Consider the following 16526-nt stretch of genomic DNA (forward strand, 5'->3'; position numbering starts at 1 on the left):
AGACTGTGTTCAGTGGCTTGTGCGTGAGAGCCCCTGGGGCTCGGATCCTGGCCAGCAGTCGGCATTTTGTCTGTTTTTTGGATTTTAGCCATTCTAAAAGCTAGAGAGAGGTGTCTAATTAATATTTTAATTTGCATTTCCCTAATGACAAGTGATTGCATCTTTTCATATGTTTATTGGCCATTTGCTTGTGGTCTTTGGTGAGGCAACTTTTCAGATCTTTTCCTCACTTGAAATATTGGGCCCTTTGGTTATTTACAATTTTATACACACACACACACATATATGTGTATATATTTTATATCTGTATTTATTTTCTTTCCTTTTTATTTTTTATTTTTTAGATTTTATGTATTTATTTGAAAGAGTTACACAGAGAGAGAAGGAGATGCAGAGAAAGAGAGAGAGTCTTCCATCCACTGGTTCACTCCCTAGATGGCTGCAACAGGACTTGGGCTATCTTCTACTGCTTTCCCAGGCTGTAGCAGAGAGCTGGATTGGAAGTGGAGCAGCCGGGACTCAAACTGGTGCCCATATGGGATACCGGCCCTGCAGGCAGCAGCTTTACCTGCTATGCCACAGTGCCAGCCCCACACGATTATATTTTCTTTTAAAGATTTATTTATTTGGGGGCTGGCGCCATGGCTCACTTGGTTAATCCTCCACCTGTGGCGCCAGCATCCCATATGGTTGCCGGGTTCTAGTCCCGGTTGCTCCTCTTCCAGTCCAGTTCTCTGCTGTGGCCCAGGAGAGCAGTGGAGGATGGCCCAAGTGCTTGGGCCCTGCACCCACATGGGAGACCAGGATGAGCACCTGGCTCCTGGCTTCGGATCAGTGCAGCACCGGCTGTAGCAGCCATTTGGGGAGTGAACCAGTGGAAGGAAGACCTTTCTCTCTGTCTCTCTCTCTCACTGTCTATAACTCTACCTGTCAAATAAATTTTTTAAAAAAGATTTATTTATTTACTTGAAAGGCAGAGTTACACAGAGAGAAGTAGAGGCAGAGAGGGAGAGAAAGAGAGAGGTCTTCCATCCACTGGGTCACTCCCCAGTTGGCCGCAACAGCCAGAGTTGTGCCGATCCAAAGCCAGGAGCCAGGAGCCTCCTCTGGGTCTCCTACATCAAAAGTGGAGCAGCCGGATCTTGAACCAGTGCCCATACGGGATGCTGGCACTGTAGGCGGCGGCTTTACCCGCTACACCACAGCACCGGTCCCACGATTATATTTTAAGAGTTCTTTTTATAGTCTGTGTACAAGTCCTACATCAGAGATGGGATTTACAAATATTTCCTCTCCATCCATGACTTGCATTTTCATCTCCCTAAATGTCTTTCACAGATTTTTGAAAATTTTAGGGGCCGGCGCTGTGGCGCAGTGGGTTAAAGCCCTGGCCTGCAGTCCCAGTGTCCCATATGGGCTCCGGTTTATGTCCTGGCTGTTCCTCTTCTGATCCAGCTCTCTGCTCTGGCCTGGGAAAACAGTGGAAGATGGCCCAAGTCCTTGGGCCCTTGCACCCACTTGGGAGACCCAGAAGAAGCTCCTGGCTCCTGGCTTTGGATCAGCACAGCTCTGGCCATTGCAGCCATCTGAGGAGTGAACCAGCAGATGGAAGACCTCTCTCTCTGTCTCTGCCTCACTCTGTCTTTCAAATAAATAAAATAAATCTTTAAGAAAAAGAAAATTGTAATGAAGTCTAAACTGTTAACATTTTTTAAAAATTTCATTATATCTGAAAATCCATCACCAAACCCAAGGATGTTTTCTTCTGAAAGTTTTACGGTTTTTCCCTTAGGTTGTGATCCATTTTGAGTTAATTATTTTTTAAAAATATGGACGATTACATGTTCAATGAAATGCAATTTTCTTTTGACAAAAAATGTATTTATTTGAAAAAGAAAGAGTATGCGCGCGAGAAATATCTTCCCTCTGCTGGTTCACTCCCCTAATGCCCGCCCATAGGCAAGGCTGGGCCAGGCCAAATCCAGGAGCCAGGAGCATACGTGGCCTCCCACGGGGGCCGGCACCTGCTGCCTCCCAGGGTGTGCGTTAGCAGCACGCTGCATCAGGACGAGGAGGCGCATCTTGGTCCCAGACTCTTCCAACATGGGATGTGGGTGTGGCAAGCAGCGGCTTCCCCTGCCAAGCCATACGGTTGGTTGAGCAGGGAACCCTCTCGCCGTGAACTGCCTGTGTCCTGCGTCCGTTTCAAGCTGGCGCCTGTCTCCTTCCGGACAGCAGCCATGTCAGCCTTCGCCAAGGGGAGTGTCCTGATGCTGTTTTCTGCTTGTCTTGCAGCGAGACCCCTGGCGCAGACCCTGCCTCTGAGAACCACAGTCAACAATGGCACCGTGTTACCAAAGAAACCCAGTGGCTCTTTGCCGTCCCCCTCAGGGGCCAGGAGAGAACCCGCTGTTCCGGCAACCAAAAGGTAGGCCCAGGAGAGAGCCCCCAGTGAAGTCCGCCCACGAGCCCCTTGGGATCCCTTTGTGTGTGACACCTCGCAGCTCTCGTCCGAGCGACAGCTTGCGGAAGCCCTACGTGGGGCGTGTTGCCTTGCTGGAGACTATAAACTTCTGGTTCTAGGTTTAAGCATTGTTGCCTTTGAAATCACATTGGCTCGAAGCACAGTGTATAGTTCATATTTTCTCTTAAGCTTCTCTTTTGAGAAAGCATCTGGGCGTATAGCCTGGGTAACAATGAATTTTCTATTCTCACATCCATCCCGAAAGTCAGATTGTCACAGTGACCTTAAATTTTTACCTGTGAAACCTGATTAAGCTTATACTTTTTAAAAATTTATCTTAAGTTTTATTTTCTTTGTTTGAAAGGCACAGTGATAGAGAGAGGGAGAAAAAGATCTTCCATCCAATGATTCATTCCTCAAGTGGCTGCAATGGCTGGGGCTAGGCCAAGCCAAAACCAGGAGCCAGGGATTCCAGCTGGGTGTCCCATGTGGGTGGGAGAAGCCCAAGTATTTGGGCTGTCTTCCCCTGGCTTCCCAGGCACACACAGAGGAAGCTGGATCAGAAGTAGAACAGCCAGGACTCAAACTGGTGCTCCTAGATGAGATGCTGGTGTGGCAAGGGACAGCTTCGCTCACTGTGCCACAGTGCTGGCCCCCGAGCGTTCAGACTCAAAGGAATCTGTGGCCTCTTTTAGATATGTTGAGTGTTCATTCACAATGGCCTGCCCCCAGCAGATTCCTGCTGTGTGTGTCATCAGGTAAGAGTTTTGTGCATTTATGGTTCATGACTTTTTAGAGCTTTTTTGTTTTTGCAGTGCTTTTTAGAATGTCGAGATGCAATCCTTGGCTTCCTTTCCTGCCTGTTTGGTCCTTGTTAAATTCTTTGTGTTTATAATCACACGAAATGGCCTCGGAGGTCCCGCCGGCCGTGGTAGCTGTGGCTTGCGTTCATCCGGCGTCGTGAGGTTGACCAGATGGAACTTTTTGAGCTTCAGGTTTCCGTCTGTTACGACTTCCCGTTCAGGTTTTGAGTTGCCTCTCTCATGATTGACGCTGGCATCTTGCGTGTACATGCTGGCCATGTGTGTGATGTCTTCTTGAAATGTCCATTCCAGAGCCGGCCCATTCTCCAGTGGAGTGGTTTTGTTGTAGGGTTGGAGCTGCCCCTGTGCTCTGCACCTCCGTTCGTGAGACAAGTGTCTGCAGTTTCCTCTCGTCCTCCGGGCTGCAGGTTCTCCTTGACATGCAGGAGCTTTTAAACTTGATGTTGTCCCCTTTGTTTATTTTTACTTTCATTCCCCGTGCTCTTGGTGTCATATCCATGAAATCATGGCTAAATCCAATGTCCTGGAGCATTTTCCTTCTATTTTCTTCGAACAGCTTTATAGTTTCAGGTGTTATTTTTAGGTCTTTGATATACTCTGAGTTAACTTCTGTAAATTTTGTACGGAAAGGGCCCCGCTTCGTTCCCTTGTCTGTGGCTCCAGTTCCCTGACCTGTTTGTGGAAGAGACGCTCCTTTTCCATTGCAGTCTCGAAGCCTCTTGAAGATGAGCCACCGCAGATGCGATGGTTGATTTCTGGGCCTGTGCATTGGTCTGTACATCTTCCTTCATTTCCTGCAGTACCACTGTCCCTTGATTGCTGTTGCTATGTAGTGTTTTTTTTTTTTTTTTTTTTTTTAAGATTTATTTATTTACTTGAAAGACAGAGCTGGAGAGAGAGAGAGAGAGAGAGAGAGAAGTCTTCCATTCACTGATTCACTTCCCAAATACCTGCAATGGGCAGAGCTGGGCTGATTGAAAGCAATGAGTCAGGAGCTTCTTCCTGGTCTCCCATGTGGGTGCAGGGACCTAAGCACTTGGGCCATCTTCTACTGCTTTCCCAGGCATGTTAGCAGGGAGCTAGATTGGAAGTGGAGCAGCTGGGACTCAAACTGGTGCCCATATGAGATGCCAGTATTGCAGGAGGGGGCCTTATCTTCTATGCCACAGCACCAGCCCTTATGTAGTGTTTTTTTTTTTTTTTTTTTTTTTTTTTTTTTTTTTACAGGCAGAGTTACACAGTGAGAGAGAGAGAGAGAGAGAAAGGTCTTCCTTTTCTGCTGGTTCACCCCCATCGCACTGTGCCGATCCAAAGGCAGGAGCCAGGTGTTTCTCCTGGTCTCCCATGGGGTGCAGGGCCCAAGCACCTGGGCTATCCTCCACTGCTCTCCTGGGCCACAGCAGAGAGCTGGACTGGAAGAGGAGCAACCGGGACAGACTCCAGCGCCCCGACCAGGACTAGAACCCGGGGTGCCAGTGCCACAGGTGGAGGATTAGCCTAGTAAGCCATGGCACTGGCTGTTTTGGTTTTTTTAAAGATTTATTCATTTATTTGGAAGTCAGAGTTACACAGAGAGAGGAGGAGAGACAAAGAGGCAGAGAGAGAGAGAGAGAGAGAGAGAGAGAGAGGTCTTCCATCCACTGGTTCACTGGCCACAACGGCTCCTGGCTTTGCCTTTCAAATAAATACATCTTGGGGAAAAAAAAAAAAAAAAAAAAGCAAACCAAGACTGTGATGCCTGCCATTTAATTCTTCTTTTCCAAGACTGTATTGACTGTATAGTCCCTGGAGATTCCATGTGAATGTTAGGATTTCTTTTTTTATTAAAAAAAATTAGGATTTTGATAGGAGTTGCATTGAATCTATAGATTGCTTTGGTTAGCGTGGACTTTTTAACAATATGAAGTGTTCCAATGCGCGTGTGTGAGATGTCTTCCATTTGTTTGTGTCATCTGTGATTTCTTTTAGGGAGGTTTTTTTTTTTTTTTTTTTTTTTTTTGACAGGCAGAGTGGACAGTGAGAGAGAGAGACAGAGAGAAAGGTCTTCCTTTGCCGTTGGTTCACCCTCCAATGGCTGCCGCGGCTGGCGCACTGCGGCCGGCGCACCGCGCTGATCCAATGGCAGGAGCCAGGAGCCAGGTGCTTCTCCTGGTCTCCCATGGGGTGCAGGGCCCAAGCACCTGGGCCATCCTCCACTGCACTCCCTGGCCACAGCAGAGAGCTGGCCTGGAAGAGGGGCAACCGGGACAGAATCCGGCGCCCCGACCGGGACTAGAACCCGGTGTGCCGGCGCCGCTAGGCGGAGGATTAGCCTAGTGAGCCGCGGCGCCGGCCACCTTTGTATTTTTGACACAGCAATTGTAATGATATTCCTTTTGTTTCTTTTCTTTTTAGAATTTATTTGAGAGGCAGAGAGGCAGAGAGAGAGAGAGAGAGAGGTCTTCCACCTATTGGTTCACTCTTAAATGCCTGCAACAGCTAGGGATTGGCCAGGCTGAAGCCCAGAGCCAGGAGCTCCACTGGGTCTCCCACACGGGTGGCAGGGACCCAAGTACTTGGGCTGTCATCTGCTGCCTCCTAGGACGCATTAGCAGGAGCTGGATAGGAAGAAATAAAAGGCAAAACTCGACCCCAGACATCCTGAGAAGGGACGTGTGTGTCCCAACTGATGGCTTAAACTGCTGCACCACCGCACCTACTCCTCATTTCTGTTTAAATCTTTTCACACTTTTCTTTTTGCTAATTTAACTAAGAGTTTTCCAATTTTATTGATCTTTTTTTTTTAAAAAAAAGCCCAACGTCTGGTTTTGTTTTTTTCTGTTCTCTGTTTCACTTTCCTCTGCTCCAGGCTTCGTCATCGCCTTCCTTCTGAAAACTTCCGGTTAGTTTGTTCTTCTCATCGGAGGGCCTGAGGTGCTGAGGTTGGGAGGTGGATCTGGGGCTGCTCTCTGCTTACGCAAGCTTTCACTGCTGCTGACCTCCCAGTTGTGTGGCAGCACCGTGTCCTGTCAGGGCAGCTGGGTTCTGTTTCGTTCTCATTTGCTTTTTTTTTTTTTCTTAACTGTAGATCTGTTTGTTTTTTTTTTTTTTTTTTAATATTTATTTATTTAGTTGAAAGGCAGAGTTAGAGAGGCAGAGGCAGGGAGAGAGAGAGAGAGAGAGAGAGAGAGAGAGAGGTCTTCCATCCACTTGTTCACTCCCCAGATGGCTACTATGGCTGGAGCTGCACCAATCCAAAGCCAGGAGCTTCTTCTGGGTCTCCCACGTGGGTGCAGAAGCCCAGGGATTTGGGCCATCTTCTACTGCTTTCCCAGGCCACAGAAGAGACCCGGATCAGAAGGAGAGCAGCCGGGACACAAACTGGCGCCCATATGTGATACCAGCACTGCAGACAGCGGCTTTGCCCACGTGGCCAAGCACCGACCCCTTGTTTCATTTGTCTCCAGCTGTTCCCTCAATCCCTTGTGGTTTCTTCTTTGCCACAGTTGTTTTGGAGTGAGCTGTTCAGGGTGCACGTTTGGCCTAGCGGTTCAGACACCATGGTGCCCGTGCTCTGCCTCAGGAGCCCACATTCAAGCCCCAGCTCTCTGGTGCCTGACTCCAGCTTCCTGCTATGCAGATCTGAGAGGCAGTGGTAATGGTTCAAGTGCTTGGGTCCCTGCCACCCACGTGGGACACCCAGGCTGAGTTCTGGGCTTCAGGCTTTTGTCCCCAGTCAGGGACCCTAGAGGACGTTTGAGGAGCAAAGCTCTGGTGGGACTTCTCTCAATCTGTGTCTTTCAAATACATTGCAAATGTCTTTTTTTTTTTTTTTTTTTTAATTTAACTGAGAGGTAGAGTTTCAGACAGGCAGAGACAGAAAGGTCTTCTATCCTCTGAATCACTCCCCAAATGGCCACAACGGCTGGAGCTGCGCAGATCTGAAGCCAGGAGCCAGGAGCTTTTTCTGGGTCTTCCACGTGAGTGCAGGGGCCCAAGGACTTGGGCCATCTTCACTGCTTTCCCAGGCCACAGCAGAGAGCTGGATCGGAAGTGGAGCAGCTGGGACTCGAACCTGCGTGTATGTGGGATGCCAGTGTTGCAGATGGCAGCTTTACTCGCTATGCCACAGCACTGGCCACTCATTTCTTCTTCATGTGAATATCTCTTAGACAATTCATTCGTCTTCGATCCCATGGGAGTTTCCCTGCCTGGTGCACCAGGCACGCCCCATGTTAACTGGCAGAAGTTTTCTTAGATTCATAGAGGCAGCAGGCCTGACCATGGCAGGCTGTATTTTGAGTTCTGACGTTGGCTGGGAGTGAGGGCTGTGGACGGAGGCTGGCGCTTTTGCAGCAGGACCAAGGAGACCTCGCTGGGTCCTGCCCCTCCGGTCAGAGTCAGTGCTAATGATGACGAAGCTCGCCTAGTGCTACCATTTATCCCTAATCCTCCAACCAGCTTGCAAGGCAGACGTTATCCCTGGTTTTCCTTTGCTAGAGCGCGGGGAACAGAAGCCCGCAGGCCGTCTGCACTGCCAGGCTGCTTCGCACAGCGTCGCCAGGCGCAGCCCGATGTCCGCTCTGGAGAACGCTTGCTGCGGCCGCAAGTGGGAAGCACTCCGCTCTCCTGCTGTGCAGCAGGGGCGGCTCACAGCAGAAGCTGCCAGCAGCTTGCAAGTCTGAGAGACACAGCTGCCCGGAATAAGGGCCCAGGGGCTGGACTCCTGTGCTGTGGTCAGGGGCCTGCATCATTTCCCTGCACCTTCCGTGGGGGAGAGGCTCCCGCATCCTGGTTACGCTCAGCAGCTCCGTCTCAGGAGGAAGCAAAGGGGGGGGGGGGTATGGTCAGAAGGCATCACATCTGTGTGAGAGAGAGCATTTAAACAGTAACTTTGGGGGGGGGGGCAGGGCTGCGGCGCAGCAGGTAAGGCCACCACCTGCAGTGCCAGCATCCCATAAGGGCGCCAGTTCCAGTCCTGGCTGCTCCACTCCCTACCCAGCTCTCTGCTATGGCCTAGGAAAGCAGTAGAAGATGGCCCAAGTCCTTAGGCCCCTGCACCTGCATGGAAGACCCAGAAAAAGCTCCTGGCTCCTGGCTTCAGGCTCCTGGCTTTGGATTGGTGCAGCTGTGGCCGTTGCTGCCATCTGGGGAGTGAACCAGAGGATGGAAGACTTCACTCACTCTTTGCCTCTGCCTCTTTGTAACTTTGCCTTTCAGGTAAATAAATAATGAATCTTTTAAAAAATAAACAGTAACTCTCCTTCCAGAAACATCCTACAGCTTCTGTAGACTTTTCCTTTTAATTTACAAAGCACTCCATGGATAAGCTATCATCAGCATGTCTCTGCCTACTAGAAACACTTGGTCTTCCAGCCTGAGTGCCCGCGACTCCAGGCTTTGCAAGTGCCATGTGGCCCGTCCCTTACTTTGTTTTCTCTGGGTTTCGTGGGCTTCCGGGGCTGTGCATTGGAAATATGCACAGTAACCTCCAACTGTGGCTCTGCAGCAAAGTCCTGCAGACCTCTTATTAGGAGAGAGTTTTGAAAACAGAAAGAAGCAGGCTGGGCATTCTGAATATTAGGAATAAAACAACTTCCAAGTCACTTCAAATATGTTTACAATTACGTAGGAATGTTCCTGTAATCAGAGTCCGGCATCTGTGGTGCGTGGATGGGATTCTGTTTCCTTTCTCTGGGGTCTTTCAGCCTGGTGCTTAGGAACAAAACCCCCTCTGGAAATGGTCCTGCGCTCCTCAGCTGTGCTTTGTTTTGCCAATTAAGACTTTGTTTGGGGTTGGGGGCTTGATGGGGATTCCTCGGGAAAAGCTTTGTTTCTGCCAGTGGAAGTGGTACCTTGCTCAGCGGGGTGCTGCCTCGGACAATTGAAGCAAAAGACAATGGCTCATTCTCTCAGCTCCCACGAGGAGCAGTACAATGCAAGGCCCCACATCAAAAGAACAAAACTGGTGCAGAGCTCCAGGTTTTAAAGGGGCTGTTACCAGTGAGAGAGCCCCCAAGCAGCAGGCGAAGGACCTCTGGACAAATAGTTCCCCTTGTCCAAGTGCAGCATCGGTGATGGTACTGAGGCCAGTGCCCAGCACCCACTTGATTTAAAGAACAGAGAATCTGACTTGAGTTGATCCATGTGATATTGGAATTTGATCCCTTAAAATTACATCAAAATGTGGCCCCTTAAAGTTCCCCAGAGGTCGAGTCTGGGGTGCCATACGATATCACCATATGTTTATTAATAAATACCCAATATTAATAAGCCCAAGCAGCAGGTTCTTGCCTAATATTTAGAGAATTCTAAATACTGGCATAAATAAACAAGGCAGCATGGTACATTTTAAGTTTTTATTTAGTGCGAAAGATGCATAGGAGAGTGAGAGCTTTATCTAAGAGAGAGAGGGGTAAATCTGGGTTCATACCGAGCACCAGGAACTAGCCACATGGAGGAGCATCTAGGCCAGGAAGCCTAGGGCGGGTGGCCCGAAGGCCACGTGCCCTGGAGGTGCGGGGCTACAGCAAGCCGAAGGGGAAGGAAGAAAAAAGGAAAAGGGCTGGACACACCCTGTTCCAGGCTTTTAATCCACTTCCAAAGGGGAGTGGTTAATTAACCTGATTGGCTGGTGGGCACTCAGGTGTGGCCAGGTAGGGGAATGAGGTCACACAGGGGCGTGGTGAAGGCGTGGTCTTCCAGCTCACAAACCTGGTCAATTTTAACCTGTAGCCTGCCTACTTCATGTGAGATGGATGCAGGTGGGAAACAGGCTCCCTGGTTTGAGTGCCTCTCGGCAGCACAGAGATGGAGTGCTGCACTTACCCAGCTATCACTGGTGACACGGCCCTGGGCCAAGTCGCTGGTTTTAACCAGAATTCACCGAGAGTCTCCTAGGCCAGCGGCCTTCTGGGAAGTGACTTGAATCTCCCACAAAGATGGGCTTCTAGACAGCGATAATGAGCACATTTCTTAATTGTTGGTGTGTGTTATGTCCTTAATTGGGATTACCTGTCTCATAATTTTCAGGACAAAAACCAGGTGGGTCCTGAGCCCCTGCTGACTCTCAGAGCTGGGCATGGCACATCGTGTGTGGGTGGTGTCTAATCAGTATTTGCTGGGTGGGTGATTGACCTAATCTCATGTCCCTCACCCTGGCTGTCAGGAAAAAAGAAATCTCTGATTATGCATAAGAGCTCCCAGTCAGACAGAAACTGGGGGTCTTTTTGCACAATTTTGGAAAGCCCGCACAGAACCCACAGACTGACCGGAGCCCACTTTGCCAACATCAGAATCCCCTAAGGAGCAGGATGTCATTGACCAAGCACAGGAGGGCCGTGAGCACTGCAGAGCGACCAGGGACCTGGACACAAGCTGAGCACGCACCCCTGAGGCCAGCTTCACCCCTGACCTTGGGAGCCTGGGAACTAGGGACCACCGCCAGCTCCTGGCTGCACCCTGGGCAATGAACCCTTCCTGTCTGTCTCCCGGCAGAGACTGGCTTGCTGCACATCGGGTGAGCACACCTAGTTTGGGGGGTTCGGTAGCAACCCCTCCGGCCAGTTTGGGGGACGGTCTGTCGTAAGACCACCTGGTGAAAGAAGGCATGAGCATCGTTCCTGACAATCAGTCGTTCTCTAACAGTGAGAAGGAACATTGCTACTTTTCTTGGTCACCAGACTCCCCTGCGGGAACTTCATTATGCCTAGAATTTAAATTGCGGAAGGAAATGCAAAGAACCATTTTATTTTCAGAACTTTGAAGGCTTGGGGTTGGTTGTGGGGGCAGAGAACAGAAGGGGACAGAAGAACAGTGTGTGCGTTTCTGCACCAAAAACACCACGCACGCCCGCAGCCCTGCAACGCCGACTGCACGGCTGGGCAGCCCTCACTCGCCCCCGCCGCCCGTGATTCCTGCTTGTGGCCCAGGGGAGCCCAGCCTCGGAGTCCACAGCACTGCCCTCTAGCTGTCCTGGTCGCCTGGGTGTCTTGTCTTCAAGCTTCATCTTCCACCCTTGCCTTGAGTCCCAGCGAATCCTCTTTGATTCACAAGGACTCGGGCTCTCAAAGGAAGACACTACTGATTTTTCCAATGTACAGAGACAATAGTCAGATTTTTTTTTTACATTTAACATTTTTATGCAAATGTGGGAATGACACACGCAATGACAGACTGTCCCGAAGTCTGCAGACGCAAACCAAAGAGCCTTCCGTTTTGGCGTGTGGGAGCGCCTGGGTGCATTTTCCTTCTGTGCCCGCGTGGTTTCTGTGCCTCCCGCGCGTGGGTGGAGCAGCTGTGGGCGTCTTCTCCGTGCTCCCAAACCGAGCAGAGCAGCTCCAAGGTGGGGGAGCTTACATTTGGAACCCTGGCTGCTCCTCCAGCAGTTTTACTGCCCTTTAAAAAAAAGTTATTTATTTATTTGAAAGACAGAGAAAGACCCAGAGCTCATATCTGCTGGGCTTCCCAGATGCCCACAATGGCCAGGGCTGGGCCAGGTGGAAGCCAGGAGCAAAGAACTCAACCCAAGTCTTTGTGAGTGACAGGTGTGCAGTAGCAGGAAGTGGAGGCAGGATTGGAACCCAGGTATCCTACATGGGACGCGGGTATCCCAGCTGGGGTCCTAACCACTCGGCCACACACCTACTTCTCACCTTCCTTTTTTTTTTTTTTAATTTTTTTTATTTTTGACAGGCAGAGTGGACAGTGAGAGAGAGAGACAGAGAGAGAAAGGTCTTCCTTTGCCGTTGGTTCACCCTCCAATGGCCGCCGCTGCAGCCGGCGCACCGCGCTGATCCGATGGCAGGAGCCAGGATCCAGGTGCTTTTCCTGGTCTCCCATGGGGTGCAGGGCCCAAGCACCTGGGCCATCCTCCACTGCACTCCCTGGCCACAGCAGAGGGCTGGCCTGGAAGAGGGGCAACCGGGACAGAATCCGGCGCCCTGACCGGGACTAGAACCCGGTGTGCCGGCGCCGCAAGGTGGAGGATTAGCCTATTGAGCCACGGCGCCAGCCTTCTTTTTTTTTTTTTTCTTTTTTTTTTTTTGACAGGCAGAGTGGACAGTGAGAGAGAGAGAGAGAGAGAAAGGTCTTCCTTTTTGCCGTTGGTTCACCCTCAAATGGCCGCCGCGGCTGGCGCACTATGGCCGGCGCATCGTGCTAATCCGAAGCCAGGAGCCAGGTGCTTCTCCTGGTCTCCCATGTGGGTGCAGGGCCCAAGCACTTGGGCCATCCTCCACTGCACTCCCGGGCCACAGCAGAGAGCTGGCCTGGAAGAGGGGCAACCGGGACAGAATCCGGCGCCCTGACCGGGACTAGAACCCGGTGTGCCGGCGCCACTAGGCAGAGGATTAGCCTAGTGAGCCACGGCGCCGGCCTCACCTTCCTTTTAACACAGCTTCAAAGTGTCATCCAGTGCCTGCGGTTGATCAAATCCTAACTCATGGAATTGTTGACATTTATTGATAATAATACACTCAACAGGTTTCCTAAAGCTTGTGTTCTTGGGTAGTGCATGAACTGCTGGTCATCTTGATTAGTTAGGTAGCTCGGTGCGGGGAGCAAGGGGCGAAGCCCCCAACCCAGCGCCTTGCTGTGACCTCAGATGAGCTACTTCCTGTCCTTGAGTTTGCTGCTTTACCTGTGAAATGAAGACAGTGATGTTTTCTGGGCGTGTCTGTCAGGCCCAAGTGAAATCCTGTGCGTAAAATGCAAAGTGCTGGCTACCTCCTTCACCCTCATCACTGACTGCCCTAGGTTGGTCAGCTCTGGGAGGGTGTTCTATGCAAATTGCCCTGACCTCCCCCAAGGGCATGTAGGTGGCCAGCACAGTGCATGCGCGGGTGCCAGGAGCTGGATCCCTGCCCAGGGAGAGCCGTCCTGGTTAAATGAGCCCAGGTGTGGTTTTCATCACTGGGAGATATAAGACCTCAAGCACCAAGATTTCTACCGGTTTTACTTCCTTCCCAAGTTGCAGGAATGCGATGCCCTTCCACGGTCTGTCATCCTCATCCTCAGACTGTCGGCCCTGAGGCGCGCCCGTGCGCTCCCAGGTGGAGGATGCTAGGGTGTCCTCAGTTGCCAGGAAGACGGCCACATGTGCTCGGAGACGGACGGGGTTTTGCAAAAACGTGCTCCCCACGGTCATTAGCGAACCCGTTGGAAGTTAGGAAGGAAACAGGACCAAAGGCAGGAGCAGAATAAGGAGAAAGAGAGAAGGGGTTAAGGAGGCAGAGAGGCAGGCAGGAGCCGCCGGGCAGGGGCTCGGTCTGGTTCTGGACAGTGAGGCTGGAGGCCGCGCTCTCGCGTCCCGATGCACTGCTCGTGTTTCCTGCCCGCGCCGTGGCGCTGTGCTCACTGCTCTCCTTGCTCCTGCCGCCCCAGCCCTGTGCAAGCCCCCGGCCTCTGCCCACTGCTCTCCCGCTCGCTCTCCTGGGCCTCTCCCACCCCACACCCCCATGGCCGCTTCTCAACCTGTGTCCTAAAAAACAAAATCGCTGTTTTCCCTTCTGAACCTCGCGGGGTGGGCTTTCCCCATCTGTGGCTCAGAGGCCCCCTTCAGTGGCCGCCAGTGGACAGGTCCTCCCTGGAGCCATCTTGCAAGCTGCAGGCATGTATCTGCAGCCACGTGCGTCCGGTGCAGCCAGCCCTCCCGCCGCGGCCCCAGACGGCTCCACTGCCCCTCCCTACCCTCTTTCTCACAGCTGTTCCCGCGACGGGGCCAAAGTGTCAGGCTTCTTAATGAGACTTGCAAAGATATGAAGTAAGATCTCCAGAAATGTGTGGCCTGTTGACGGTGATGACAATGATGCAAGCGTTTGCAGGCACCGAGTTACCGAGCAGCTGGTAGTCCTGAGGGTGGACAGCCAAGGCCAGGGTGCCAGCAGTGTCCGTGTTCCGGTGAGGGCCTGACCCCCAGGTACCCAGCTACAGACTGCAGGCTTCTAGCCATTTCCTCGCGTGCCAGAGCAGGGGTGAGGGCGCTGCCTGGGGTGCCTTGTGGGGGGCACTGTTTGCGTTAGTGGGGGCTCCATCCTCCCGACCCAGGCACCTCCCAAAGGGGCAGCTCCCACACCAGCACCTTGGGGCCCAGGACCTCCCTGTGTGCGGTCTGGGGCTCTGCGTGCTCTAAGAGGGAGACAGTCCCCACCCCGTCAGCCCAGCCCCGGCTTTCACTGTGCCCGTGACTCAGGCGTCCGGGAGCAGGCGCCTCTGTCTGTGAACCAACTCACCCAGGCTCCTCCTGGATCTTCCGGAGCCTTCTCCAGGCCTCCCTTGGCTCCAGCCCCTCTGGAAGCTGAGCGTTCGCTGAGTGACGCCACCCTAACAGGGACATTTCGCCTACTCTGGGACGTTGCTGCCGTCGCCTGTGTGTGTCCTGGCTGAACCTTTAGGCCGGAGGTCACCATGGCGGCCTCACTGACACTTTGTGCTCAGTCGTCTGCTGGGGATGACTGCGCTGAGCGTGTTGTAGGGTGTCCAGGAGCATCCTGGCCTCCTCCTGTTAGGGGCAGGCTGCTGGCCCTCCCCTGGGCTGTGACTGCTGGGCGTCTCCTGGGCAGTGCCACGGGGCCACCCTGCAGCCTGCTCAGGGGCAGGAGTGGGCCCTGTGCCCAGGAGAGAGCAGAGGCACGGATTCCAACTCAGACTCCGGGAAGCTTGTTGGTCCCCGTAGTTAGAGTTTTCTTTTCTTTCTTAAAATTAGTTTTTTTTAATTAACTAATTTTTATTCTATTTGAAAATCAGAGAGGCAGACGGAAATCTTCCACCTGCTGGTTCACTCCCTCACTGCCTGCAGCACCCAGGGCTGGCTCAGGCTGAAGCCAAGAGAACAGAACACAGTCCAGGTCTCCCACGTGGGTGACAGGCAACCTGAGTTGTCACCTGCTGCCTCCCAGGGTGTGCATTAGCAGGAAGCTGGATTAGAAGTGGAGTAGGGGCCAGCATTGCCTTGTGGCATAGGGGGTAAAGCCACCACTTGTAGTGCCGGCATCCCATAGAGGCGCCAGTTCAAGTCCCAGCTGCTCCACTTCCAATCCAGCTCTCTGCTATGGCCTGGGAAAGCAGTGGAAGATGCCCCAAGTCCTTGGGCCTCTGCACCCACATGGGAGACCTGGAAGAAGCTCCTGGCTCCTGGCTTCAGATTGGCCCAGTTCCAGCCGTTGTGGCCATCTGGGGAGTGAACCAGCGGATGAAAGACTCTCTCTCTCTCTGCCTGTGCCTCTCTATAACTCTGCCTTTCAAATAAATAAACAAATCTAAAAAAAAAAAAAAAAAAAAAGAAGAAGAAGAAGAAGTGGAGTAGCTAGGACTCAGCCAGGCAGGCACTGATAGAGGATCCGGGGTTCCCGAGTGGTGACTTCACCACCGTGCATCGATGCCTGCCTGGTAGTTAGGATTTTGGAGCCCACCTATGTTTTAGATGACATATGGTATTCTGTGCATATACGTCCACACTTAGCCTCAGGACAGAACCGTAATTTAAGGATTCCGTTGTCATTTGCCTCCCACTGTCAGCATCAAGAGGACCAGCTCTTCTGAGCGAGTGTCTCCTGGGGGCCGGCGGGAGAGCTACGGGGATTCCAGAGGGAACCGGAACCGCACGGGTTCCACCAGCAGCTCCTCCAGTGGGAAGAAGAACAGCGAGAGGTAAGGGCATCTCGACCCCGCTCTGCCTTTCGGTGCCTCCGCCTCCACGGTGGAGCCGAAGGTGCCTCCTGCAGACCGGCCAGCAGCTCCTCCTGGCGCCAGGGCTCCTCCTGCAAAGACTGGGGGAGCTGATCCACGGCCGGCCGGCTGGGGGTGGCTGGGGGGGACGCAGGGCACACTGAAGCCTGTCACGTACAGAGACTGCAGCCTGGACTCCCAGCCCTCACATAGGCGAAAGCTCCCGAGAGCCTGCACGGTGTCCAGCAGAGGCTCCTCTGAGAGTCCAGCGGGCACCTTGTGTTGCTGGCACTTGCTGTTGCCATGTTAACGTGGATCTTAATGGGCTGTTTTCGGTCTGTCAGCCGCGGTTTCTGAGACAGAGTGGGTACAAACTTGCAATTTTGTGATTTGTCAGAGACTATTTTTAATATTGAGCTAACGTCAGCAGTGTGAACCGTTTTTCTCTCTGGTTCCGTGAAGTCCTCTTCCTCCTCATTTTGAATGTTTCTGTGGGGTTAGTTTTTAATGGATTGTGATAAATACCTGTGACGCTGATGTTAGCAGCGGTGGGTGGAGTAGCTTCTTGTTTCGCACAAGGAAGAACGCAGAGC

The 16526-nt window shown here is 52.2% G+C and overlaps 1 protein-coding gene across 13 annotated transcripts in view; it reads left to right on the forward strand.

Moving 5' to 3' along the window:
* EML1 (EMAP like 1) overlaps positions 1 to 16526 on the forward strand; it is a 181994-nt gene that overhangs the window by 109730 nt on the left and 55738 nt on the right. For 11 of the 13 annotated variants that reach the window (XM_070065389.1, XM_070065387.1, XM_070065384.1 and 8 more), the window contains exons 3-4: positions 2296 to 2428; positions 15784 to 15915. In XM_070065389.1, the coding sequence (XP_069921490.1) occupies positions 2296 to 2428; positions 15784 to 15915 (265 nt within the window). The remainder of the gene's footprint in view (positions 1 to 2295; positions 2429 to 15783; positions 15916 to 16526) is intronic. The other 2 variants (XM_051840916.2, XM_051840917.2) reach the window with 1 other exon arrangement.

This window comes from Oryctolagus cuniculus, chromosome 20 (assembly GCF_964237555.1).
Source record: "Oryctolagus cuniculus chromosome 20, mOryCun1.1, whole genome shotgun sequence".
NCBI lineage: Eukaryota > Metazoa > Chordata > Mammalia > Lagomorpha > Leporidae > Oryctolagus > Oryctolagus cuniculus.